Source organism: Musa acuminata, chromosome BXJ3-6, assembly GCF_036884655.1.
Source record: "Musa acuminata AAA Group cultivar baxijiao chromosome BXJ3-6, Cavendish_Baxijiao_AAA, whole genome shotgun sequence".
NCBI classification, from domain to species: Eukaryota; Viridiplantae; Streptophyta; class Magnoliopsida; order Zingiberales; family Musaceae; genus Musa; species Musa acuminata.
In genome coordinates, this window is record NC_088354.1 from 7249965 (window position 1) to 7276369 (window position 26405).

Below are 26405 nucleotides of genomic sequence, written 5' to 3' on the forward strand. Positions count from 1 at the left end.
GATTAATACAAAGAGCTGGATTTTAATGGGCGGCGCAACTGCCAGATGAGTCCTCCCGGATCGACGCCATCGGCTAAATGGACGGCAGATATGGAATCCTCCGAATCGATGTTTTAGAGGATTTTATTTGAGTGCTATCTGCCCCTCGGTTCGGGTGGGTTGTCTACGGAACGTCGTCACTCGCACTTCTCATTGTCAGCCGGCACATTGGACCGACCTCCTCCTGGGTGGGTGGAAAACGCTTCTCTTCTTCCCTTCGTATCTAATCGATCCTCAACAATTCCATGCACCTTCAGATTTGCGATCTCCTCTTGCCCGTTTCGTTCTTTTTCTTCTTTTCTCGTTCTTCCGATCGCGAGGATACCTCTTCTTCAATCGATTGGGAATCATGGGGGTGGTGTTCGAGGTGGTTTCTTTGTGCTTCTTGATTTCTTTTCCTCCCGTGGAACTATTGTTTCTTTAGATGATTCTTTCTTCGGATTTGGTTTCAAGAACACTTCTGGCTTTAGTACGTTCTCCATTCTTTCTTTCTTCCTCTGTTCCGCTCCAAAATCTTCCTGTATTTCTATTTTTTCTGGGTTTTGAATCAATTGGACATTAGCGGAGTGCGATGTTATCTCTTTGTGCCTCTTGATTTCTTTTCTCTTTCTCGTGTTGGTTTTTGTTTCTTTAATTGATTCTTTCTGTCTTTTAACTGTTGGAATTGATTTCAAGAACTCGTTGTGACTAAGCTACGTTTGTTTTTTTTACTTTCGGTTTCTTGCTTCCTTTTGATCCTTAGATGTCTGATGTGGTCTCTTTGTTCTTCTTGATTAATTCTCCGTGTGGAATTTCATTTCTTGACTTGGTTCTTTCTCCATTTGATCTGATTTCACAAACAATTTTGACTAGGATTTTCTTCTCTCTCTCTCTCTCTCTATATATATATATATCAAGACGGTGCATACAATGTTTACTGATATATTATAGTTTGGATTTTAATCAAGATGGACGAACAATTAGCTTCGTACTTGATGAAACGTCCTTTATTGAAATAATATATAAGTAAAATATATGCATTCTTTACTGATATAATATAATTTCGCTGAGGATGATGAATATAATCAAGATCATGAACAATTAATTTCTCTCTTGAAATTCCATCCTTCATTGAAGCATTTTTCATAATTTTGAAATTTGAGGAGATAAATGTATGCTCTAAGGTCGCAGAACGTTATGAGTTAATTCTACAATTATGCTATGCATTTCTTGTTGCTTTTCCTCTTGTTTTCCGTATGCATTCTTCAAGAATTATTGGTCATAATTAGCAGTTATTAAGACGGTTGGAGTAAGGCAGACCGTAGGCAAGGGAAGATTAATGGCCAGTGAACTCAACAACAGCAATCCTGACCATGACTATAGCAAAGAGAAGTTGAAGCATAGTAGCAAGGAGGAGATGGTGTCAACCATGACCAACTCAATGCACAGATCTAGCTCGCGGCCACAGCTCGATGTTAGTAGGGCTGCCATACAAGAAGATTCTGAGGACAGGAACCCTACCATTTTGTTGCCGAACCAGTCTGATGACATCTCCCACTTGGCCCTGGATATTGGAGGTCTTCTATCTAACCTACCATTTTCTTTTCCTGGTTGCTTCTTTTAGTAATGTTCTGTATATTACTAAAGAGATTCATCTTCTTCTGAGAAATCCATTCTGGGATAGAATTATCATGCTCATATTCATTGCTGATATATCTGTCTTTTTCAGTTTTTTTGGATAGATGGTGGTCGTTGTTTTGTGAAGTTCTTAGGTTTTTTGCAAGGAACCAGTTAATGGTCTGTGTCACATTCTGGCTAGCCATCTCACTGGCATAATATATCATTATGGACTGGCATATTGTCACAACCAGCCAGCATGATGACAAATTAGAGAGAGAGAGAGAGAGAGAGAGAGAGAGAGAGAGGCAAGGGATGTGGCAGGTTATGAATGTGCCATTGCCACTATTATGGAAGGATTTATCTGAATGCTACTGCTTATTTTTCAAATGACAAAATCATATTGATTCCAATTTATTATCCTCTGAAAGCTGTGCCAACGTCTAATTTTCATGATGCTTCTTTGGTGCTAGGTTCCCTCATTAAGCTGGTATACTTCTCACGACATGAGGAACAGTCACCTGATGATAAGAGGAGATCCATGAAGAAAAGGTTTGGGCTCTCTAATGGTAACAGAAGGAGTTATCCGATTCTTGGCGGGAGGCTTCATTTTGTAAAATTTGAGACGGGGAAGTTGAATGAATGCCTTGACTTTATTTCCTCAAAGCAACTTCATCGTGGTGGTATGTATTGTGATCTTTACAGTATAGTAGTAACAGATGAGGACTACAAAATATTATTAGGTAGCTGGTGGTTAGTAACCAAGAGAAAGATGTGACTGCCAGAAAGCCGTTTGTTATGACAATCTGTTCTCACAATCTGATCTGAAACTGCCATTGTGATGATCAAACACAATAATTATTATCAGCAGATTAGCTTAACAATTTGGAACTAAGTCATGGCTCCTTCATGAATAGTCCATAATTTTTTTTCAGACTTTCTGTTAAATATTACTACTGAGTCATTTTAGATTATAGGGATTGATTCACCTTCATGGCGATCTGAGACTCAAACGGATGCTAATATAGTAATCAAGGTAACCTTCACAAACATTACTTATATTTGTTACATTTGTTACAGCATCCATTCTGCTTTTCTTTCAAATTATAAAATTCATTGATGGGCTTTCATGTAGTTCCTTGGGGTCTTTAGAGCATAATAATTTGAGAGATGCTGCCATAAAATATTGCATCATTATGACCATAAGGTCAATTAATGATGTTGGTAGTCTGAGGTTATATTTCATTATTTTGTGCCAATCACTTCAGCTAGTTAAGTGTATACATATCCTCTGAGTTTCTATGAATTTTCAGCTGAAAAATATAACAGAAATTTCTTTGAAAACAAAGTACTACATTCTAGTAAACCACCAACTGCTGGTAGTTACATTTTCCAAAAATAACATGCTTAATTCAGTTCCCCAGGTGTGAGCTGACGTATATAGATGACCAAAACTTACAACCTTATGAACAATCCTGTAAGCATTTTTCTTAATTTAACTTAAATTTACAACTTTACATTCTCTTGCTAACTCCAAAATGTCATCTATAATGAACTTCAAATACCATGGATTTGAACTGCTTCCATTAGTATAGTTGATCATCCCCAAAGCAACTGATTGGATCCAGATGTTCTGCAGGCATTCCCTTCTAGCTTTGAACAATCCCTGATAAATTTAACACTGGGAGAAGCCAGCTACTATTATGTCTCCTTGTGAGTTCTTAATCGCATATTTTCAAACAAAGAACATACATCATTAAGTATAGGCATGTAACACTATAAAAAAAAAAACAATTATCCTGTAAGTCCTTTAAAACTAAGAAGAAAGTTTTTTATTTTTTTTCTTTCAAAGTACCATGTCTGTGATCCGTAAAAGTCGTTATACAAAGTCTGATGGTAAATTATTGTGAAAAATTATTATGATTTTTTTATGAGATTTCCATGTAGTAGGTTGGCTGTGTAGTAACCAGCCCTGGTGCTGAGCCACCAATTAGCATTGTGTGTTTGCAATCCATGTCAAGTATAACTGAATTCCTAAGTAGCACCAGGTATCAAGGAGCACTTGATGCATTGCTGTGTTTGGTCACAAAACAACAATAAAGGTTGACATTGAGTTAATATTCAATTTTGGTTCATTTATGCTTCTAAAACCAGCACTTAATTTTTCTATTATTAAGTGTTAAATAAGTCTCCACACAGAAAGTGTGGAATTTTAAAAGAACAGTTTCCTTTTATTTACTATCTTGTTGTCAAAGAAACGTGATAGAACTGATCCTAAAGCTTATACAGAGCTATAGTCTCAAATTCTCTTAACCTATACGTCATGTGGCTTTAGTAGATACTTGAATTTCTGTCTGAAATGTTGTTATTTAAAAAGGAGAGATTATTCATTTATCACATTGTCAAGTTGGATGTGTTAACCAAGTATTTACCAAGATAATAGAATGTAGAATTACATACTTAACAGAGGCACTTCTAGCTCTAACTTCATTAGTCATTTGGGGTTTACATTTCCACCATATCAGATAAGATCAGTCCGTGACTCCATGTGGCGATGTGCAATTGCTGACCTGGCTATGTGGTATACACCTATGGCCTGTTGTACTGTGAGGCTTTCATGCTGACATGCTTTTTGCCACCTGTTGGGAACCTGCTTGACTGCACTTGATGTACCATTATTTATTTGAAGAGGAATTTAGAAAATAGCACATTTTAGATAAGATATGCTTATTCTTAGTGGTACCTTTTTGAAAAGCCAACCTGAACATTGGCTGATGCTTAACTTGAACTACTGGTTAGTTCACATGATATGAGAATAATTTTGTCTGTCCTTGTCTTGGAATACTGTGAAGTTGGTTTCCCATAGACTTGTTGCAGATTGTGTCATAACATGTGATCCAAACCTAGTGTTTTAAATTGTTAATCATTCATTCATGTTATCCACAGAATATGATTTCTATGTACCGTTTATATGAAGATGTACATGCAAACAAAGTTCGTTCCATCTGTACTAACTAATCTCATTAGTACTTTTTCTATGAGGTTTGCTGCTTTTTTTTTGACTTAATGCAGCTTTACTTGAACCAACACGATTTGGTTGGAATTATAAATGCATGCTGATTGTGCTATAGTAATTAGGCCAGAGGCTAGTCCCTGGATCAGACTTCAAATAGATGTCTGGTCACTGGTATAAGTTTGACATCTTAAACAGCCAAACCTGTCAAGCACTCCCTTCTTGTGCATTTTTTTTTTTCTTATGACCTTGCAGCATTTTTCTTTTTCTTATCACCGTAAGTCTAATTTATTTCTTGTGGTGGTCTAGGAGCCTTTTAATGTTGGTTTATTTGTTTATTTATTTAAAAAAGATGATAAGAGAACGCAACAATTGGATTTCCTTTGTTAATTTCTCTTTAGACTATTCAGTCTATGCTCAAGAGACATGGATATTTAAGTCCAATTATTCACAACCTTCATGGTGACCAGGCTTCCTATTTGTTTAACTTCAGCTAGAGTTCTTGGTTAAATCTGCTTGTGCATGCTTAAAATTGTTTACATTGCTAGTCCAAGCCTAAGCAATAAAGTATGGTGGTTGTGTGTTACTTGACAGTCGACAAAAAAATTTGCCATATCTGACTACGTTTCATCTATTAGTCTGACTAGCGACATTGCCCTCAGCAGAGCTGATCAACAGGGGAAGGTTCGTGTCAGATGTCTCAACCCTAGGTAATTAGGGTTCTTGGTAATTCATAGCTGATACCATACATATCAGTTACAGGTGTTGTGTTTTTTTTTTTTTTTTTGCTTCTGACTTTGACTTTTTCTTGTTTAGTGGGGGTTGATATTGTGAATATGGTAGTCACTTGTACTCTGTATTTATAATTTTAGATAACACTGGTCTAACTAATGTTAGTGTACTGACTAGATTTCTCGAAAAGGCCACAGGTGGAGGGGCATACAAATTTGCTGATGTCTTGAAAGAAAGGCTTGGAGTTAGTCTTGACAAGGAAGATGAAATGAGTTGCCTTGTAGCTGGAGCAAATTTTTTGCTTAAAGTATGTTTTTTCTCATTTATTCTTTAATGCTATATTTGCAGGAATTTTTATCTACTGGCTTCATAATATTTTTTTTCTTGCTTAAAGTATGTTTTTCTCATTAAAGATGTGACTTTTGTACTTGTTCTCTTGCTTTTTCTGAGATGTTGATTGATGATGCAAATGTCACTTGATTTTTTTGCTATGGATATCATAGATGTTTCTATAATGTAGTGTTTCATTTGTTCTATTAAAGAACATGGGCCACAGATTACCAATTTAACAAATCACCTGACCTTAGCCTAATCACAATAATAATTTATCACTCTAAAATCTGGACAAATGCGAACATTTTCTTTCCTTCTTTTTATGCATCTACCCTTTTCCGCAGTTGGAGGACCAATGTGACAATCTTTCTTTTTGCTGCTAGAATATTAATAACATGCACAAAAATGAATGGATCATTTTTATTAAGAATCTAGCTAAATAAGTTATTGCTCTGCCCACTTTCTTACTCGAGTATCTTAATGACCTGACACAAACTTGCTTTCATTTGTACATTAGATTCTTTGTAAAGAGAAATATTGAGCACTGGATCTTTCATTGGCACCTGATCATTCCCAACTTCAGTTAATTTAGACAGCTGGAACTGAACAAGAGTTGAGATGTCACAAGAAAGTTCTATAAAGGAAATTATACACTATAGCTGTGTCAAAGTAGGGATTCAGTGGGGTGACATTCTTTCATAATGCTCTAATTCTTTACTGGATATGGATTTTTGCAACAGCAATAATGTGCCAGCTGCTACACAATCTTTTTCTTCTTTAATGTCCTTTCTAATAGTTACCGTACATCTGATATTAATTCTGCCATACTTTGTTAAGGCAATACGGCATGAAGCTTTTACGCACATGGAAGGCCAGAAAGAGTTTGTGCAGATTGATCATAATGATATGTTTCCCTATCTTCTTGTTAATGTTGGTTCTGGAGTTAGTATCATCAAGGTACTGATTATCTGTAATCTTTTTTTTTTTATTTCTTGGTACATTAGATGTTTCTCTAACTGGTTTGCTTCATTAGGTGGATGGTGATGGGAAATATCAACGAGTTAGTGGGACTAATGTTGGTGGTGGGACTTTCTGGGGGCTCGGGAGGCTGTTGACAAAATGCAAGAAGTTTGTGCTTCTTCTTCCATTTGTAGACTCGCTAAGTGAAATATGTTTAAATTTCTTTCTTTCAAGATTTACACATTTTACAGTTTTGATGAGCTGTTAGAGTTGAGCCAGCAAGGAGATAGTAGTAATGTTGATATGCTTGTTGGAGATATTTATGGTGGTTTGGACTATTCTAAGGTATTTAATATCTTATATCGTCTTCTTTCTGTTGCCTAAATAAGTTGACATTTATATTTTATTTTTATCATGCGTTATTACTGGGTTATGATTAATATGTGTAGGATAAACTTATAATTTAGCTTTTATTGTTGCGTCCGGGTTACACTGCAAGTACGAACCACATTCATTTTAGGGAAGAGAAATCATGCTGTTGATGATGACTTAAAGATATGCCTTTCGTACTTGTTATTTTGTTCAATAGAGGGAAATTTGATGCTGTGAATTGAACCTTGGGGTATGATAGGAGGTCATTGTGGTTCAGAGCATGGAACCACAGGTAGGGCAATAGAGGTGGGATTGGTTCCAGTTCAAGTTCACTGCAAGAGGAGCCAGAGCAGTCGCAGTTGCCATGGCTATAGGGAGGTGGCTGTGGGATCTCTATATTCCTCTTCTCTTCTCTGTCTTGTGGCTGGGGAGGAAGATGACAGAAAGGAGAGAGGGAGAGATCACAGCAATTTTTTTTTTTTAATACTTGTTTTGGTATGCTTTGGTTGAAACTGGTTATGTTTCAAATGTAACCAATTAGTATTTAACATCAATAGCCACTATGCTTTTGCCACCTAGAAAGGGTGATTTTCATAAATCGACAGTCCCCATCTGGGCCAGTATTTGTTGTACGTATCCATGAAATGATTTTTTTTTCTTATGTGCAAATTGTATATTGTGAAGATGGAATTTCACAGGTCTTTGCTATCTGCTATCAAGGTTTTTACGAATTGAGTTAGCTAATAACCTCGATTTTTTTAGGACAAGAATTCGAATCTTGAACCTAAGGTATGTAAGATGGGTATGCCACCACCACGCTAGTCGGTTGTGTTAAGATTTTTGAGATGAGGATTCAAACACTGAAGGTAAGTAAGTTGAGTATATTACCACCGGATTGGCCAGTTGGATCTAAAATTTGGGAAATTGTAAATGATATTTTGGTGCTCATTAGCACCTTCATGACCTTCTATATTACCACCGGATTACCAAGAACTTCCTATCAACAGTCAAGAACCTTACCAATTGTGCCCATTAGCACCTTCATGACTTTCTTATAACATTTAGTTGGCTGTGATAGTCATGTGAGCTGGGTCCTAAAGAATCATGTTACCTCGTCTTGCTCTTCTCTTAATCACCAATCCTCTAACTGTGCCCATCAATTTTTTACCACAATTGACTTAATAGTTACATGTCTCTAGAAGTTAATTCTTCCTCTTGCTCTCCTCTGAGAGTAGGAATTTAGCTTAACAATAATAAAAGGTCTATAGCCACTTCATACTAATAATCTGAACAGTTAGAACTTTATTATTTTGTGCACTATTGTTATGACAAGAAAGCCCTAGGTTGTATTAATTGAATTATTTTTTCCGTCCATTTTAACTTCAAGTGCTATTTCTCAGTAGCACTATTACTGTCATACTATGTGTTTTTCCGTTGTCTCTGGTGTAAAGTATAAGCAAGTGATTAAATTCATCCTTAGTACACATAACAACATCCTTTAAGAATTGATCAACTAACCGACCACATCAGACTTTGCATGTCTGTATCAAGACAATGTTTTTGTTATTATATTTCAGAAATCATTTTTGAACTGGTTAAGAGAACATTCAAGTGTCTTATATTAGCTGTGGCAAGCGTTGTGGCCTTTCTCTTATTGTGCTTTAAATAACTTAGACTTATCTTAATTGTTTTAGATTGGGCTTTCAGCATCAACTATAGCTTCTAGTTTTGGAAAAACAATTTCAGAAACCAAGGAACTTTCTGATTACAGACCTGAAGATATCTCTCTCTCTCTTCTGCGGATGATTTCATATAACATTGGGCAGGTTAGTTTCCTGACTTGTATCCATGGACCAAAAATTAATTTGCTAAGAGAAGTGTTTAGATAATATTTTTCTTTGTGAAGTAGGAACATGTATCTTGAATGCCTTCCTATTTATGAGCTCTGGCATCATACACCCATTTCTTGATGCATTTAATTTTATAGATTCATGACACTGTTATTTGTTATTTATGTTAGTCCAGTATTTCACAAGTTCTATGTGCTTCAAAAATACAATTAGCAACCTTGTAGTAACTTCAAGATATTTAGTCATATAGAGAGCGAGCCTTCGCACAATTGCAAGATTCTCCTATTGCAGCCTGGTATCAATTGTTTGAATTTTGGGAACAGCATTCCTGCATGTCGCATTCTGTTGTAATACAAAACCAAGAGGGAAGGTTGAATTTGCCTGTATCAATTTGGTTCTTTTAGTTTGCTATTGTTAAAAAATTGGACTTGAACTGCTTATGATTGTATATTAAACTGGAAGCTGACTGTGATTTTTGGAATGTTCATATCTGCCTATTGTTAACAACTTAGTTGGTACACTGAGGATCATTGATGCTACCCGCCATATGTAATTGACAACTTGTTGAGATTATAGATGAAGCTTTACAACCAACTGTTGCTGCTTAATATGACGAGAACATATTCTTGTTAATATAGGAGTCTGAGTTTACCTAGTTTTCTGATCCTCAACGTATTGAGACTTCACGTAACTCCCAACTCCTAACTCCTAAGTATGACGAGAACATATTGCTGTGATCCAGTTTTCCCATAGCAACTTATTTTGGTTCTCTGGAATTTTTAATCTTGTTCTCTTAATCTCTCTCTGTGGCCTTTATCCATGTTATGTCCGAATTTGCAATTATTTCTTGAATCCCATGAAGGGCTACTATGTTGTTTGTGATAATTTCTCTCAGTTTTTTACGTGATAGATGTTTTAAAATTAACTGAACCCAGAAAATTGGGATTGACAGCTTATTATTGTTGCTGTTGTCTTAGATCTCATATCTAAATGCACTTCGTTATGGGCTGAAAAAAATATTTTTTGGAGGATTCTTCATTCGTGGTCATGCTTACACCATGGACACCATTTCTTTTGCAGTGCATTTCTGGTAATGTGTTGTCAAATTCACTTTAATTATAATTTTGTTAATTTTGTGAATATCATTACCGTATGCTTGTCAAGTTTATTCTAATTGGCCTAATTTTCATGTATTTGATGTGGAATCCGGTAGAAGTAATAGTTTACTTTCATAACTTGATTCTTCAGCACTTAAAGTGCTCTATAATATTTTGCTGGATGTTTCGTTATCCTTAGGTCTAAGGGACAGGCACAAGCTATGTTTCTGCGTCATGAGGGCTTTTTAGGAGCTCTTGGTGCATTCATGAGCTATGAAACACATGGCCTTGATTACTTGAGAGCACATCAGTTGGTTGAAAGATTTCCTATGGAGGCTCCTTGTATTGGGGGAAAGATTCATGGTCCTCCGCTTGGCAACCTGAATGAAAAGGCAAGAACATTGTTCCCTTTGTACAGTACACATTTGCTTGAATTATCGCACTTCTTATCATCACACTGCTTCCAATTGTCACCTTATTACTTGAGTGATTTGTAAATATTCCTATTTATCTTTAAATTCAAAATAGATATTTTATTATATACTAAGAATCATAGCCATAGGGGACAAGCCTCGTACCGCACATCTTATAATACCCTAATTTTAATTATGGGTAAATTGATACTTTGATTCATAAGTGAACCTAGGGTTAGGGTTAAATCCCCTTCCTCTTTATTGATAGTCGCCATCCTCTCCTCTCGTGGTAGACAGCATGGCCATTGAGGAAGGAGGAGAGAAGACGTTAGAGCCTCTCTTACAACAATGACCAAGTTAGGGATTCGATTCTTTTTGCCTTATCTTTCATAATTAAGTTTAAAACAAATAATTTGTTATATAATACTAAGTATCATTGGATCAGCGATACGGGACAAAGCCTTGAACCACACATGATATAAGAGACTGATTTTAATTAGGGGCAAATTGGTAATTTGATTTCAAGTGAACTTAGGATTAGGATTAAATCCTCTCCTTATTTATAGTCGTCATCTTGTCATGGAAAAATCTATACACGAGGTGTTCGATGTAATGTTTGTGTATGTTCGTATCTTTTGATTTTGTTTATACATTGTAAAACATATAAAAAGATTGCAGTAGGCTTGACAGTCCCATTTTGGTTGGCTTTTGTGGTCGTTTTAGTCCTGTAAGCATAGATTGTCTACAGTCATTGCATAAAGACAAAACCAAGGTTTTACTTACCGAATCGTACCGCCCGGTATGGGCGGTACGTACCGGTCCGAGAGGCGACCGGTACGCGGACCGCCCCCTACCGGGCGGTACACGCAAAAAAATATCCCGTATCGGCCGTTACGAGTAATATCGGGCGGTAACGGTCGAAATTTCGACCGTTACCGCCCGGTACCATTCGGTAACGGGCGGTAACGCGGCGCCTTTCTCGGCGACGTCGCCGAGGCGACACGACGTCGCCGAGGCGACACGACGTCGCTATATATATATATATATATATATATATATATATATATATATAATTTAAATAAACGTCGCCTCGGCGACGTCGCCCCGTGTGGGGAAGGAAAAGGCGACGTCGCCGAGGCGATGCGACGTCGGCCAATAAAAAAAATATATATATATAATATATATATATACATATATCACTCGGTATACCGCTCGGTATACCGAGCGGTATACCGTTCCGTACCGTACCGAGAGATCGTCGAAACTCCGGTACGGTACGAAATTTCAAACCTTGGACAAAACTACCTAAAAATAGGTCATCCAGATAACTATTTTGGGGGTTTTTTATCTTCGCAGAGTGATGTGGAGTGTCAGCCAACATAGCACCCTAAAGCTACCTAGGTGGCACATGGTTAGATGGGCCTTTGGGGCAGTGTCTAGGGTTGGTTTGTTGTCTTATTCCTCAGTGGTATCATGTGGGGACTTATGGGGACTTTTGGTCATGACAGACCAACTTGGACCTTTTGTCGCGCGATCATTTATAGCCTGCAAAGTCTATGTTTGTAATTTGTATTGATTATCAAGTGTTTGCTGAACTGTATGCTTATGAGATCCAAAGTTAAATGCTCCCTCTAACCCGTCTTCTTTTTTGTAAGTCCTTAAGGGACCATAAGAGGTTTTGGGGAGATTGATACTTTGCGTACAAACATGCAATTATGCTGTACGATTTAGGCAAAATCAGCTAAGTCCGTGACATATGTTATCGAGATAGGACAAGCACATTTAGAATCACTTGGCATGAAAACATGGGGGACCTAGTGATTATTCATAACATTAAAGACCTTAGAATCACTTGGCATGCAAACGTGGGGGACCCAGCGATTATTTAATTTCAAAAAAAAAATATTAGACACACTAATCACAACATTAAAGACCTTAATTGTTCCCTAATTAACATTATTCTACCATTAAACAACATATTAGACATTAAGTTATACACCACATAGAATAGGCTTAGTTATCTCATAAATCAATAAAAATCTAGAAAGAGAATACATACTTCTTGATTAGAGTGGACTTCCTCTTAATTCTCCCAATTTAGCCCCTAAATTTGATCCAATTCATCAATTGTAGCTTTGTTGAGTTTTAGGAGAGTAAAAATGTGAGAATAAGAGAGAGATCTGAGTGAAAAAGAGTTTGAGAGAGTGAAACGAGTTGAAAGAGTCAGGAGGAAATGATTTAAAAACCCTTTTCTAAGCCTTAAACGATTAAATTGACCATTTGAAACAGGGCAATCTCAACCCATGATCGGTAATGCTTGAAATATAATCATTACCGATTGGTACAGGTCGGTAACGGTCGAATTTCGACCATTATCGCCCGGTACAGACCCCATATCACTCGATACGAGGTCAAGTGATCGATACCGCCCGATAAAAGGCGGTCCACGTATTGGTATCTTGTCAAATCGGTACGTACCGCCCATATTAGGCTATACGCATTGGTACAATAAACCTTGGAATCAACTATATGAGACAAGTCTAGTACTACATATCAGATAATATTCTAATTTTAATTAGGGACAAATTGATAATTTGATTTCATAAGTGCACCTAGGGGTAAGGTTAAATCCCCTCCCTCCTTATTTATAACCGCTATCCTCTCCTCTCATGGCAGAGAGCACGACCATTGAGGAAGGTGGAGATGAGACAACATTACTTACAACAAAGACCAAGTTAGGGACCCGATTCTCTTTGTCTTCCTTATCTTTCATAATTAAGTTTAAAATAGATATTTTGTTATATACTATGATGTATCATTGAATCAGTCATACGGGATAATCCTTGAATCACGCATGATATAATAGATTGATTTTAATTAAGGGCAAATTGGTAATTTGATTTCATAAATGAACCTAGGGTTAGGGTTAAATCCCCTCCCTCCTTATTTATGGTCATAATCCTCTTGTGGTAGATAGCATGACTATCGAGGAAAGAGGAGATGAGGCACTTGGGCATCACCTACAACGAAGATCAAGGTAGGGATTCAAATTTTTTTGTCTTCCATATCTTTTATAAAATATGATTTTATGATGAAGGAAATCTCCTTCTTAAGCTCAAAATAGATATTTTGTTATATACTATAATACTACTAAGTATCACTAAATCAGCCATGGGGGACAAGCCTTGTATAGCACATCGTATAATATCTTAATTTTAATTAGGGGAAAATTAGTATTTTGATTTCATATATGAACCTAAGGTTAGGGTTAAGTCTCCTCCCTCATTATTTATAGTCATCATCCTCTCATCTCGTGGCAGAGAGTTTGGCCATCGAGGAAGGAGAAGAGGAGATGTTAGGGCATCACCTACAAAAAAGACGTTAGGGCTTATGATTCCTTTTGTCTTCCTTATCTTTGATAAAATATGATTTCATGACGAAGGAAACCTTCTCGTCTCTTCTTTAAAGTTTTATTATTCTTATTTATTTTATTGATCTCTCTCACTATATGTATCAATTTATGAAATTTTGTAGAATGATTTTTCATGATCCATGGACCTGTATTCATGTTGAGTTTTATATGTTATGTGTTTTCCATTGTCTTATTTTGAGTTGGGAAACTTTCAGTTGTGTAGTAGATATATTAAAGGAAATAATGAGTGGAGAATTGATCTACTAGAGGAAGGGAGAGATAACCTCATGTGTGGTCCTTTAGGCTAGGCACAATGGGTTCACCTATTGCCGCCATGTTTGAATAGCAACCCGATAACCTAGAAGTCCAAACTTGTAGTTGTAAGTCATTAATTTGTCCCTTGAGAAGTGCATGGTTGAAGAATAATTTGATTGCTAGATAGAAGGAAATCATTTTGGTGTGTTTTTATGTATGACGTGAAATCATTAAAAAAATTATAAAATCAGAGGATGTACTTTTGTAAACAACTATGGTTTCCTATCCTACTTCGCCATGTACCTGGAAATGAGGCAGTTCTTTTATCTTTAATTTCTGGCACTGTATTATCCAAGAACGGGGAAAATAATAGGTCAATTCTTATGTAGGTGTTGTCCTTTTTTTTTGCAATGAGGAAATATTCGTGGTCAGTAATTTGTATAAAATCTCAATTCAGATTTGCATGTATGTGGGAATCCAATGTTCCATGGTTGAGTTTTAATCACAAAACAACATTTACATAATTTTGTGGATCTTAGTTAATAACTGCATGAAACTTTTTCTTTTACTTTCTGTTCTCATATTCTTGCAACCATCCTTCTCCTTCCAGTACTCAGTAACCACAATACAAGCTGAACCTCAAAAAAAAAAAGGACTTTATGAGTTCCTTTTGGTTCAAATAGTGAAATTTTATTTAAAACTCCTGCAGTTGAACATACTATGTTGCTTCCCAAATGATCAATTATATATTTCATAATTATTTTTATTTCCTATATGAATAAGGAAGTATAAATTATAATATGACATGTGATATAAAAAAAGATGGAAGAAAAAGAAAAGAGAATGATGTATGACTTGTGATATGGATTTGATCCTTGTTATGTGATATGTATGAAATATGACGTGTTCTTTATTTGAACAACTTTATTCCATTGCATGTAATTAGAGTAAATATATCGATAAGTAGGCTTCATGCATGATTGATATGATAACTTTATATATCATCAATATATGATCAGTATATGACTATGTTGATGCTTTATTCATGCATGACATAGACCCTTGTATTTGTTAATATGGAATCAACATATTGTTACATGCTAAAAATAAGGACATATTTGTTTGAAAGTAGCATTATATCAGAAGTGAGAGGTGAAAGTGTATTTAGTAATTACTCATTGTTTTAAGAAAAAAAGTTATTTAGCTATGTGAAAATGACTTTATTTCACGCACGGACTGATCTTCTTGAGAACCAAGTTAGGTTAGATCGAGGCGTGACACATCATATGTCAAGTTCTTTTTTATAAGGCAAAGGATATTCCTTATCAAGTCTGCAGAGAACTAGAAATTCAGTAGTATCTGATCAAATGGGCATGTAAACAATATTCATCATACTTGTCATCATGTATTCTCTTCTTGTTCCTATGCATGTCGGTTTCAGTGGCTGTTTCATCTATTTTCTATGAATAGCGTGAGTTATAGGCTTGATGTGATTCTTTGCAGATTTCGTGGCTGGAGAAGTTTGTTCAGAGGGGTACTCAGATTACAGCTCCTGTACCTATGGCTCCACCTGGGACAACTGGTATGGGTGGCTTTGAACGGCCTTCATCCAGGGGCAATACTTTGCGTTCAGACGCAAGTGCTGCATTGAACATAGGTGTTCTTCATCTTGTGCCCACACTTGAGGAGTTTCCTCTGTTGGCAGATCCTAAGATGTAAGTCTTCACAAGATATTGAAGTTCTGCGGAATAATTACTGGGTATTTCATTATGTAAATTATGCCTTGCTGTAAACTCACGTGATGTACTCTGAGCTGAAGTTTTTTTATGAAAGATCAACAGGTTTTATATAATTTCTAATTTCTACATCTTCCTTCAGCTTTCCCTCAAAATATATCTAACTTTAGTTTTGTTTCTATATCCGGGTAGTAAATGTGCAGATGCCTGAGCGCATGTATCTTATTATTGATGTGTATATATTCATGCATCTCCTAGTATCTGTATGTTTGCCAATGACTGTTTGTTTTAGAGAGTTTAACTTTGTATGGGCAACCATCCATAACAATGTCCTTGCAACGGGTAAGGATTGCTTTGCTATAAGAATAACTTAGTCAAACCTGAAAGGCTGAAATAATTGTAGCTATTACATGAGTATCTGATATATTTCTGTGGCATTGTCTTGTGTTAGACATGCATCATTATGACTCCATTGTTTCAGCACATGGTCTTACTGTTTTCAAGTCTTTGATGGTCTTTTTGCCTGTCTCACAACCAATGTAGTTAGCAGTTAAGCAAATGAGCATTTGTTTGTATCTTACAAGAAATGTCTACTAGTGCTTTTTTCTCCTTTTCACTGTATCCCATCAACTCTCTTATCTGTTATATTGATCGGTCCTTTCATTGAATCCCAACAACAGTATTACTCCATTGTTCTGGTTTTATCTATTCCATTGTACTGGTTAATTAATTCTTTTTGGCATGCTAGATTCATATTACATGGTTTATGTTCATCTTGTTCTTAGTTTTGTATCTGACTTATCGTAAGCACAATTTTTTCTCCCTCTTCCAACCTTTCACAATAACCTTAAATTATTTAACTTCATTCATTCTTGATTATCTTCATTTGCAGGTATGAGCCGAACACTATTGATCTCTTGGATCATGGTGAACTGGAGTAAGTTGCTTTAAGTTACTCTATTTGTTATTCTTGCTCATGCTTTTTCTTGATAAACTGCTGTTGGAGACTTGGAGTTATTCACTGTTCAAAAGTATTCATGTGCAAGTTGTATCATGCTGTAGGTATTGGGTCACTGTGTTATCTGAGCATTTGCCTGACCTTGTTGATAAGGTATGAACTATGAAGCATAAAAAATTTACCTATAAAGTCATTTGTTCATGCTCACTGATTGAGGAAGCTTTTAAGATACATCAACATGTCCAAATATCTTGATGTTGCTAACTTGTAAAGATTTGGAAACTGAAAGTCCTACTATTTTGGTTTAAGCTTCACTTGTTAGATTCCTCAACTGTCTTCATTGAAAAAATATTAGTTGATTCATCTGGGAAATTCTTCTATAAAGAATTGAACAATATATATATTAGAAGTGTGAGCACAGGCCAACGTTGACCGCTTTTCTATAAGGAGATGAAAGGTCAAGGAAAGAAAGTATTATGTATCTATTTAACTTTTTTATTCCACTTCTTTGCCAGTAAATTTCACCTTCTTATTAACACTATCAGATCCAAAGTTAAATCAGTAACTTTCAACTGATCACATCACATGTTTTATATATTGAAGATATGTGTTACATATAGGTGTATGTTCATTTGAACATGAGCTTGTCCTCAAACTGAAAGAAATTGATATTATTTTCACTTGGAGTTGCCTCCTACTCCTTATTTCTTCCTCTTCTTTGCTGAACATGATCCTGTGACTTAAACTTGAGGTCCATGATTTCTCATTTCTTATACACAAAAATAATCTTTACTTATTTTATGCATATCAAACCATCTGACTTTACCATCAATATTATGATTTTTAAGTGGTCGTTTGTTGCAAGGATTTTAATTTCGAATGATATCGCCCGTATCGGGCGGTACGTACCGGTCAGCCAGTAGACCGATACACGGGCCGCCCACTACCGTGCGGTACCGTCGATTAGGGTTGTTTTCGCCCTGTTATCATCCAAAATTGATCGGTAATGGTCGATTTCGACCGTCGCGGCCCGCTACCGGGCGATATTAGAGGGAGAAAGAAGAAGAGGGAGAAGAAAAGGGAGAACCTGGAGATCCGACATCGCTCTCCCTTGACGATCTTGATCCGTCGCTGCCCTCCCTTTTCTTCTCCTCATGTCTGAAGAAGAGGGAGAAGAAAAGGAAGAAGAAGATGTTGCCTCCTCCTCGTCTGAGGCGACAAGGCCTCAACAGGGAGAAGAAACTGTTCCCCACGCGGGAGAATAAATTGCACGTGGGGAGACGAAACGAGGTGACGTCTCATCTTCTTTTTTATTTTTTTAACTTTATATATATATATATATATATATATATATATATCACCGAGCGATACGCTAAAGTGTACCGCTCGATATGCTCGTACTGTACCATACCGAGTTGAGATCGAAACTCTGGTTTGGTATGAAATTATAATCCTTGCTTTGTTGAAGATATCATGCTGTATTCCCTGAAGCTCAGAGGTGTGCCTACCAGAACATTTGTCAAAAGATTTCACTTCATGGGACATGTAGGGCCTCATAGAGAACATATGTGATGCAGATAGATGACCTGGACTGCAGAAGGGAGTAGAATCCATGCTTGCAGAGGACAATTTTCAATTCTCAAGACTGTTGAGGCTCTTGTTGGTCATCAATAAAGTCCAGCCCTCAATGACCAACAAAGTCCAGCTCTCAGATTTAAGAACAGCAGCTCTATGATTGACAGACAAATAATGGAGGAGGAAAAATAATTAAATAAGAGGAAGAAGTAAGAAGGGTTGTAAAAGTGCCCAAATGAATAAAAATTTTAGACTTTAAAGCATGGTTCGTCTTACCGGTCCGTACCAATGTATTGACTAGCTATCGGTACACTACATACATAAGAGCGTACTGATATATCACCCGTACTAGTCTGCTGTCAAACTGGTATATATCACCCGTACCGAGTGGTATGTTGCGTATGACAAACCTTGCTTTGGAGTGGATTGAAGAAAAAGTAGTTACCACCCAACGAGCTAGGGAAATTTCATCTTTTAAGAGAACTTATTCATACCATAAAAGAAATCAACTGCCTCCCATATCTGAATGATCTCTTTGCACTTCTCATTAGAAGCCCCATAAATAATGGATGCACAATTTTTTGGTGCTTCAGCACAGGTGCAGATATTTGTTGGATCCCTGGACTTGGAAATAGCAAGCCAAATTCAGATTATCCCAACCATGCCCTAAGTGTTAACCAGTAGGGGCTAATTTGGGACATATTATGACAAAGAATGGTGAGCTGTTGTCTAAGATGGACATAAAATAATATCAGACTGTAACTTTGTAGATTTTCCAACTTTGAATTGATTGCAAGACAGAATAGCACAAATTAGACTTGGATATAATCACATTTTATCAGTTTAAAGATGCTTTATATAATGACATATATAAATAAAGTAGCTATAAACTTTGAAACACAACCTGAATTGGCCCAGACTCTAAACCAGACTTGTCTCCGTTAACTATCGCAACTTGAATCCAAGTATAAGTTTATCATTGTATATTAATATATAGGGAAAACAATTTTAAATACCAAGAAGTTATGTAATAATGATATTTTTTATTATATAAGTCAACAACAACAGTAATAAAAATCAAGGAATGCAATTTCAGGTGCTAGACTCATGCCATGGCCAGACTGGTACAGGTCCGCTTGGCAGTACCCAGTGCTGAGGGTTTGATCATGTTTCCGAGTCTCTGACTATATTGATGCAAAACAAATTATTCTGCATGCTGAACACTCAACATAATGGGATAAATTATGAGCTAAAGAAATGGATAGGACAATGGATGAAGGTAATTTGAATTTTTACTGTAGGATGATGGAAGAGCCTGCTTCTTATGAGGAGTTAGGCTTGGTCAATCTTTTGGCGCTAAGGGAAGAATGCTTGAAGGAGTTTCAGTTTATGGATTCCTACATCACAATCAAACAAAGATTGGTTTGGCAAATTTGAAGTTTCTAAATGATTAGTAAGATGAAGGTGAGGCCGTGAGGGAATAAGAAGAATAAGCGGTGGAGGAAGAGGAAGGAAGTAGACGGTGGAGGATAAGGAAGAAGTGGAAGAGGGAGTAAGAGGAGGCGATGGAGGAAGTGTAGGAAAGAGAAGTTTAACAGAGGAAGGCAGCTGGCCATGGGTGGATGGTAGCAGGGATGGTGCTTCATGCATCGAGATGGAGACATGAGCCCTTATTGGTTTGGCAGCATGTTCTTTCAAAGTTTAAAGATTTTAAAAAAAAAATTGGACTAGATCTAAGAGCTCCACACCTGGACCAGTCCTGGTGAATTGCAGACTCTGATAGAAGTTATGATGACGAGATCACGACAACAGTGAATAATATTAATAGTGCTAAATAGGACAATGATAATGAAGATAGTAGTATTTATGCATATAATCTATGTGTGCCAATTCTAAATGATTTATTTTATCTTAGTACTAGGCTACTAGCTGTCTGTATACATCTTACATTTGGTTGGACTTCATAATATTTTCAGATCAGTCCCTTGAAATTTCAGGATCATCATCTAAATTTATAACATTACTGGAATTTTACCTCTTACTGGCTATAATAGAAAAAAGGACTAAAGTCGATCACATTACTAATGAAATTGATGCTTATCACTATCTTATAGGCAGTAGCAAGTGAAGGTGGAACTGATGATGCCAAAAGAAGGGGAGATGTATTTGCTCATGCATTCTCGGCTCATTTGGCAAGGTAAATCTGTCATTGTAGGTTCCAAAAATTGGTATTAGAATATGGTTCGTCTGAACTTTTTATTTAACTGCTTTGATCATGTTTCCCATTGTGTTGATGTAAAGCAAATGATTCTGCATGCTGAACTCTCAACATAGTGAGATTAATTTTGAGCTAAATAAAAGGAGAGGACACTTTATAAAGCAAATTTGGATTTTTACTGTAGGTTAATGGAAGAGCCTGCTGCTTATGGGAAGTTAGGCTTAGCCAAACTTTTGGAGCTAAGGGAAGAATGCTTGAGGGAGTTTCAGTTTATGGATGCCTATATCACAATTAAACAAAGGTTGGTTTGGAAAATTTTAAATTTCTAAATGATTAGTTTGTGCCATTTGTTAACTAGGAACGGGGATCCTCTTTGATCTCTTGAATCATTAAGTAATATGATATTTCTTTCTATCAGAAATTTCATGTAGACAATGTATTGTGATCATATTTCCTTGCCGTTTCATCGACTGGTACAATGTTTGCTATAGAACTTTTTCTAATAGTAAAATCTAACTCGTTACTTGTGTTATGATTGGTGGAATATTTTCTTCCTCTTGGAAATAAATAAATGCTTTAACAATGCCAAGCCATTTCGCCTAGATAACGATTTGCATTTTAATGTGATAATTTTGATAAGAATTATTGAAATAAATGATGCAAAGTCATAATTTTACAGATCCATAGTTAAATCTGTCTATATGACAATAAATTTTGCTTTTATAAGGAAAGTAGAAGTTCCCTACTTATGATTCTTACAAGGCTTGTTAATGTACTTTAAAATAATAATATTTTTCATTTTCATCAGAAATTTTGTAGTCCTATTTAATAGTCGATTTGCTTATACACCGTGAGCAAGATATTATGATCTTATATTTGCATGACAGCTTTTATTAGCCTAATACACTATATATGTTATTCATTGGCTACTTTCTGTTTACGATTAAAATAGCCAGGTTAAATTATCTAGCTAATTGATTGTTGCTCCATTTTATTATTTGTTGTTAAAGTGTTAGCTATATTGTTTAGCAAAGAACAAGAGGGTTATTCTAGCCTACACTTTATCCCTGTTATTTAGGTTAACTCCTTTTACATGACTAGTTTGACCTCTCCTCACATTAAGTGTTTGGCAGGTAAAACCAATAACCAGCAACCTAACTTTAAGCCTAAACTGAGTGCAGCCTCTGTATTGTGTCGAATGTGTTCTTTGCATTACTTTTTGTCTGTAGTATTTTTTTAATTTCCCACTTATAATAAATTTAAGAAAGAATTGAAAGAATTGGTATATCCTAATGTTCCCTTTGTTACCTCTGGAGCTTGTTTTTAGCAATTTTGGGATAAGGCCTTGGCATTGTGATATCTTTTTTCCATGAGATTGATGCGATCATTTCTAATATTGAATAGCTCTTTGAATTTTGTCCCTAACAACTATGCTTGTAGTGCCATGAGTGATTTCGACATATAATACATGTTTATGCTTTGCAACTAAATACTGATTAGAATCTGATGTGTGGGTATTTGCTTATTCTCCAATGTTATCTATTGTGATACAGGGAAAATGAAGCTTCTCTTGCTGTTTTACCTGACCTTCTTATTGAGCTTGACAATATGAATGAGGTATACAATGTGATCCTTTTTTTTGGCCATAGATCATGACATTTAGAACACAGTGTTGAGTAGAGCACTTGGATAATTGGATAACTTTATTCATTTTCTTTCTTTGAGAATACTGAACTTATAGTAATATCATTTTATAATTGGAGAGGACTTTATGCACTTTCTAACAACTAGAACAATTTCCTCATACTTTCTAATTGTTTGAGCACTATGCATTGATGAAATAAAGCATTATTTAGCGTTGAAATGAGGAATCCAAAGGCAGCTCACTGTCTCATGTAAGATGTAACAACCAATCTATAAAGAAGAGTTTGACAATTCTTGTTTCCTTAATACGCATTTCTGTGCTGGCTTGGAAATATGTACTAGGGTTGCTTTGCTTAAGATATATTGTTCATTAACTCATGACTTTGTTCTTGATTTGTTTGCATGTTGTCAATTGATTTTTATCATAGCGTACGTATGACATTTGTTGTCACATGAACAAGCTAAATTAAAATGGTTGTCTTTTAGATTAGCTTGAAAAAATGGGCTTATAAGCAGGAAGTTTATGATATGAATCTTGGAGATACCTCTGAAGAGTGAAGGTTGTGTGTTGATTGAGGCTTGCTACACAGTATATTTCACTGACAGGTTGTGCACTGATTTGTAGGAAGATAGATTGCTTGCTCTTATCGAAGGTGTTCTTGCTGCAAATATCTTCGATTGGGGATCTCGTGCTTGTGTTGACCTTTATCACAAGGGAACGATTATTGAAATATATCGGATGAGCCGCAAAAAGATGCAACGACCATGGCGGGTAAATTAGTAGTAATTTACTACCACAACAATTACTTAAACATATGCTTTCCAGATACAGTTGAGCATAGCCAGAACTGCTTTTTTTCTCAGGTGGATGACTTTGATATGTTCAAGGAAAGAATGCTTGGTTCTGGAGACGAGAAATCCCAACCATATAAAAGAGCTTTGTTCTTTGTTGATAACTCAGGTGCTGATGTTGTTCTTGGGATGCTTCCATTAGCTCGAGAATTCCTCCGTCATGGAACTGAGGTAAGCTAGAAATGTAGCAAATAGCAAATAGGTAGCTGTACGTGTTGCTATTTTTTTCTACTAATACTATCATGTATAAAACATAATGTTTGTCTTGTATGGTCTTCATATGCAATCGTCGGTGAGGAAGAAGAACAAATATTTTTATATATGTGCAAAAGAGATGGGACTGGTCATTTTTTTATTTGTGGAACTAGATTGTTTTAAATGCATGTTCTTTATATGGTATGTGTACACTAAAACCTCAGGTTGTCTCTCAGTCGTTCATTTTGAAAGAGTTTTTCGACTTTAATGGTGCTTTTTCTCTCTCTTTTTGAAAGAATATTAATCACTTGACACTCAAATTATTAGCTTGGCATCCAGTGTTTGATGGAAATTCAGACTGGTTCTTATAAAGATCTAAAACCTGCTGAGATTCTTGGAGGTTGCAAAAGTATTGTAGTTATGGACATTATGCTTTAATTCTATTATTTCATTTTATTTTACCCTAAGAAAGGTGCCATTTGCCAACTCCTCACTTGTGTTTGTGCTTCTTGATGCCATCCCTGTCCATTCTGGGAAAAGAACATTTTGGCAGCAGCCTGTTCTCTTTTGTTCTTTGTGTATTTCTTTCTCTTATTCATCTCTTTTTTGGTCGTTGGCAAGACTGAGGGTTGAAGATGATATGGTTAATGATTTAGTGCTTCACATAAAAAAGTAAAAAACATTAATATGGGACTTCTCTTTGTTGCTTGTTTCAGTCGTTGCTACAAATAATTTGACTCTGTTAAATTTCATATTTTGGAACAGCGTAATCATTTAATATTCAGTGCTGCCAACTGGTTTTTGCAGTTCCCATAAATGAACATATTCTGAGTCTCACGTGATTCTATCATTTGAAAACCATTTGCCAACATGGAAAAAAAATGAAAAGATATAAAATTGTTCTGTTTAATCTTCCTGTTTTGTAAGACTTAGCAAGCAAAGAAATGCCTTGACAAAGTATTCGTCAACTACATTTATGATATGTGCTCGAGTGCAGGAAATTGGATGCATCTTTGTTCTTCCACAAATACAAATGTAATCTCTACAAGGATTTTAACTATAAAATATTTGTGCTATAGGCGAAACATTTGCTATATACTAATTTTCTCATGGAGACATTACTTGAAAGATCTTCAAGTATGTTTCTTCAGAAATTTCTCAAACTTTAAATTGAAAGATCCATTGTGTATTTAATATCCTAACCGGTTCGAGTGCTCTTGACCAAATTAAAACTGCTAGAAGCATATGTTCTTTTAGTATGATTAAAATTTACAAGTGATAATACAGAGCATATGATGATATTCCCTTGCTGCAGGTTGTCCTGGTTGCAAATTCCTTGCCTGCTTTAAATGATGTCACAGCTCTTGAACTTCCTGAAATTGTGGCTGAAGCTGCAAAGGTTGGTGTTAACTAAATGAACAGTTTTTTGTCTTTTAGTAGCCTTTTCCGGATCAAATTGATTTGTTGTTGAGATCTCCCACGACTCTTCAGCATCTCTCTTTTTAAGTTTTAACATGATGGTTTTGTCTAAAACTTTACAGCACTGTGATATAATTAGAAAAGCTGCTGAAGCTGGAGGATTGATAATGGATGCAATGGTAAGTATACAAGAAGATGGATTGAAAAATCATTCAACCTCAGTGTCCTTGATGGTTGCTGAGAACGGATCTGGGGGCCCTTGCATAGATTTACGGCAGGTCAGCTCAGAGCTTGCTGCTGTTGCAAAAGATGCAGACTTGGTATGGCAATTTAAATTTCTTTTTAAACACACTTTTCCTCAATATATGTTATCTACTACAAATGCTTGTACATCTGAGCTGGCTTTGAATGTGATGCAGATAATCCTGGAGGGAATGGGGCGAGCCATCCATACTAACCTAAATGCTCATTTTAATTGTGATGCACTGAAGGTGAGGGTATTTGATGGAGTCTAGGATAATCAATTTGGATATATTAATCCGTTTTAGGGGACCTGAGAAAAGGGATATATTAATCAATTTGGATATATTTTGAGTATTCATCAATAAGCTGATGTTGGGCCTACTAATATAGCAATGCATCTGGTTCTTTGGACCTTGGCTTCAATTAGGTTGCCAGTTATTTAAAACATGACTTTGGTTTGACCATTAGAGGTCATGCCTTTACAAAATTCCAAACCAAACCTTTGAATATCCTTTTCCATCATGCCTTTACAAAGTTTTATATGCTAGCAGCCTTTAGACAACTCATAACTGTCATTTTCAGCTTGCAATGGTGAAGAATCAGAGATTGGCTGAAAAGCTTTTCAACGGAAATATATATGATTGTATCTGTCGGTTTGAGCCTGGTAAAGAACAGCTATGAAACAAGTGCATTCAATTCTCAGGTGTTTTGACTTGACACTGGTAAGATGATTATGCCACGCGAGAAGCATCAGATATTGATTTATTGGTGCATATTATGTCATATTTTACCATTCGGAATAAGTAGACTAGTAATGGTACTTTAAAGGAGTTAGGGTTTACCCCCCTACTACTGTGACATACATATCTTAAAATTTTTGTTTATCTAATCTTAAAAGGTTTTAATATGCTTTTTGCATAACACAATCACTTGTCACTGTTATTTGTGCATTATCATCATGGTGCATCTGCTTTATTCTTTACCAGTTTGTGATATCTAACTTGAGCAACTTGAACCTTTTGCAGGCACAGTTCTGCTTAATCATCCTCACCGAAATTGATAATTATGATGCTGGCAGAAGTCTTGTATAAATTAAAAACTTCATCAAGCCCCAGTACCAATAGCCTGCTGACTCTGTAGCATATCAATGTACAATGGAAAATAAAATTAATGCCTCTTTGAGATTATTCACGATTTTCTCGTTTCTGTATTTCTTATACAGAATATTTTCAGGAAATTTGTCCATTTAGTGCCTCCCTAGATTCTTTTGACAATTGATAGCGTACTATTTAAACGCTCTATCTAATGGTAGAGAAATGGTGCAAGGAATTTTCTGGGTTGAGAGAACCTTTGCATGGGGTGTAGCTAAAGACACTGCATGTTGAAATCATCATTGATGACTCGATTTGATCTAATTAAGGCACTTGCCTATGCTTTCCAACAGGTTCGTCTTATCGATTCTTATCGATTCATACCGATATGTCAATCAGTTA

At 36.0% G+C, this 26405-nt stretch overlaps 1 protein-coding gene across 3 annotated transcripts; it reads left to right on the forward strand.

Annotated features, from left to right (window-relative positions):
- The first annotated feature begins 68 nt into the window (after positions 1 to 68).
- LOC135641044 (pantothenate kinase 2-like) lies at positions 69 to 26166 on the forward strand. Of its 3 annotated transcripts, none has more exons than XM_065156031.1 (25): positions 69 to 227; positions 1311 to 1595; positions 2109 to 2318; positions 2613 to 2671; positions 3275 to 3348; positions 5558 to 5687; positions 6551 to 6670; positions 6747 to 6841; positions 6925 to 7018; positions 8740 to 8871; positions 9873 to 9985; positions 10192 to 10384; positions 15576 to 15787; positions 16701 to 16745; positions 16871 to 16919; positions 20456 to 20538; positions 20744 to 20860; positions 22113 to 22176; positions 22829 to 22975; positions 23068 to 23226; positions 24566 to 24649; positions 24792 to 24989; positions 25089 to 25160; positions 25495 to 25634; positions 25938 to 26166. In XM_065156031.1, exons 2-24 carry the CDS (start codon positions 1358 to 1360, stop codon positions 25591 to 25593), a joined length of 2787 nt encoding a protein of 928 aa, XP_065012103.1. In that variant the 5' UTR covers positions 69 to 227; positions 1311 to 1357; the 3' UTR covers positions 25594 to 25634; positions 25938 to 26166. The 3 variants fall into 3 exon arrangements, with proteins under 3 accessions (XP_065012103.1, XP_065012106.1, XP_065012104.1); XM_065156032.1 differs by lacking the exon at positions 69 to 227 and adding an exon at positions 234 to 406; XM_065156034.1 differs by lacking the exon at positions 3275 to 3348 and having other exon boundaries at positions 5571 to 5687.
- Positions 26167 to 26405: the final 239 nt, after the last annotated feature.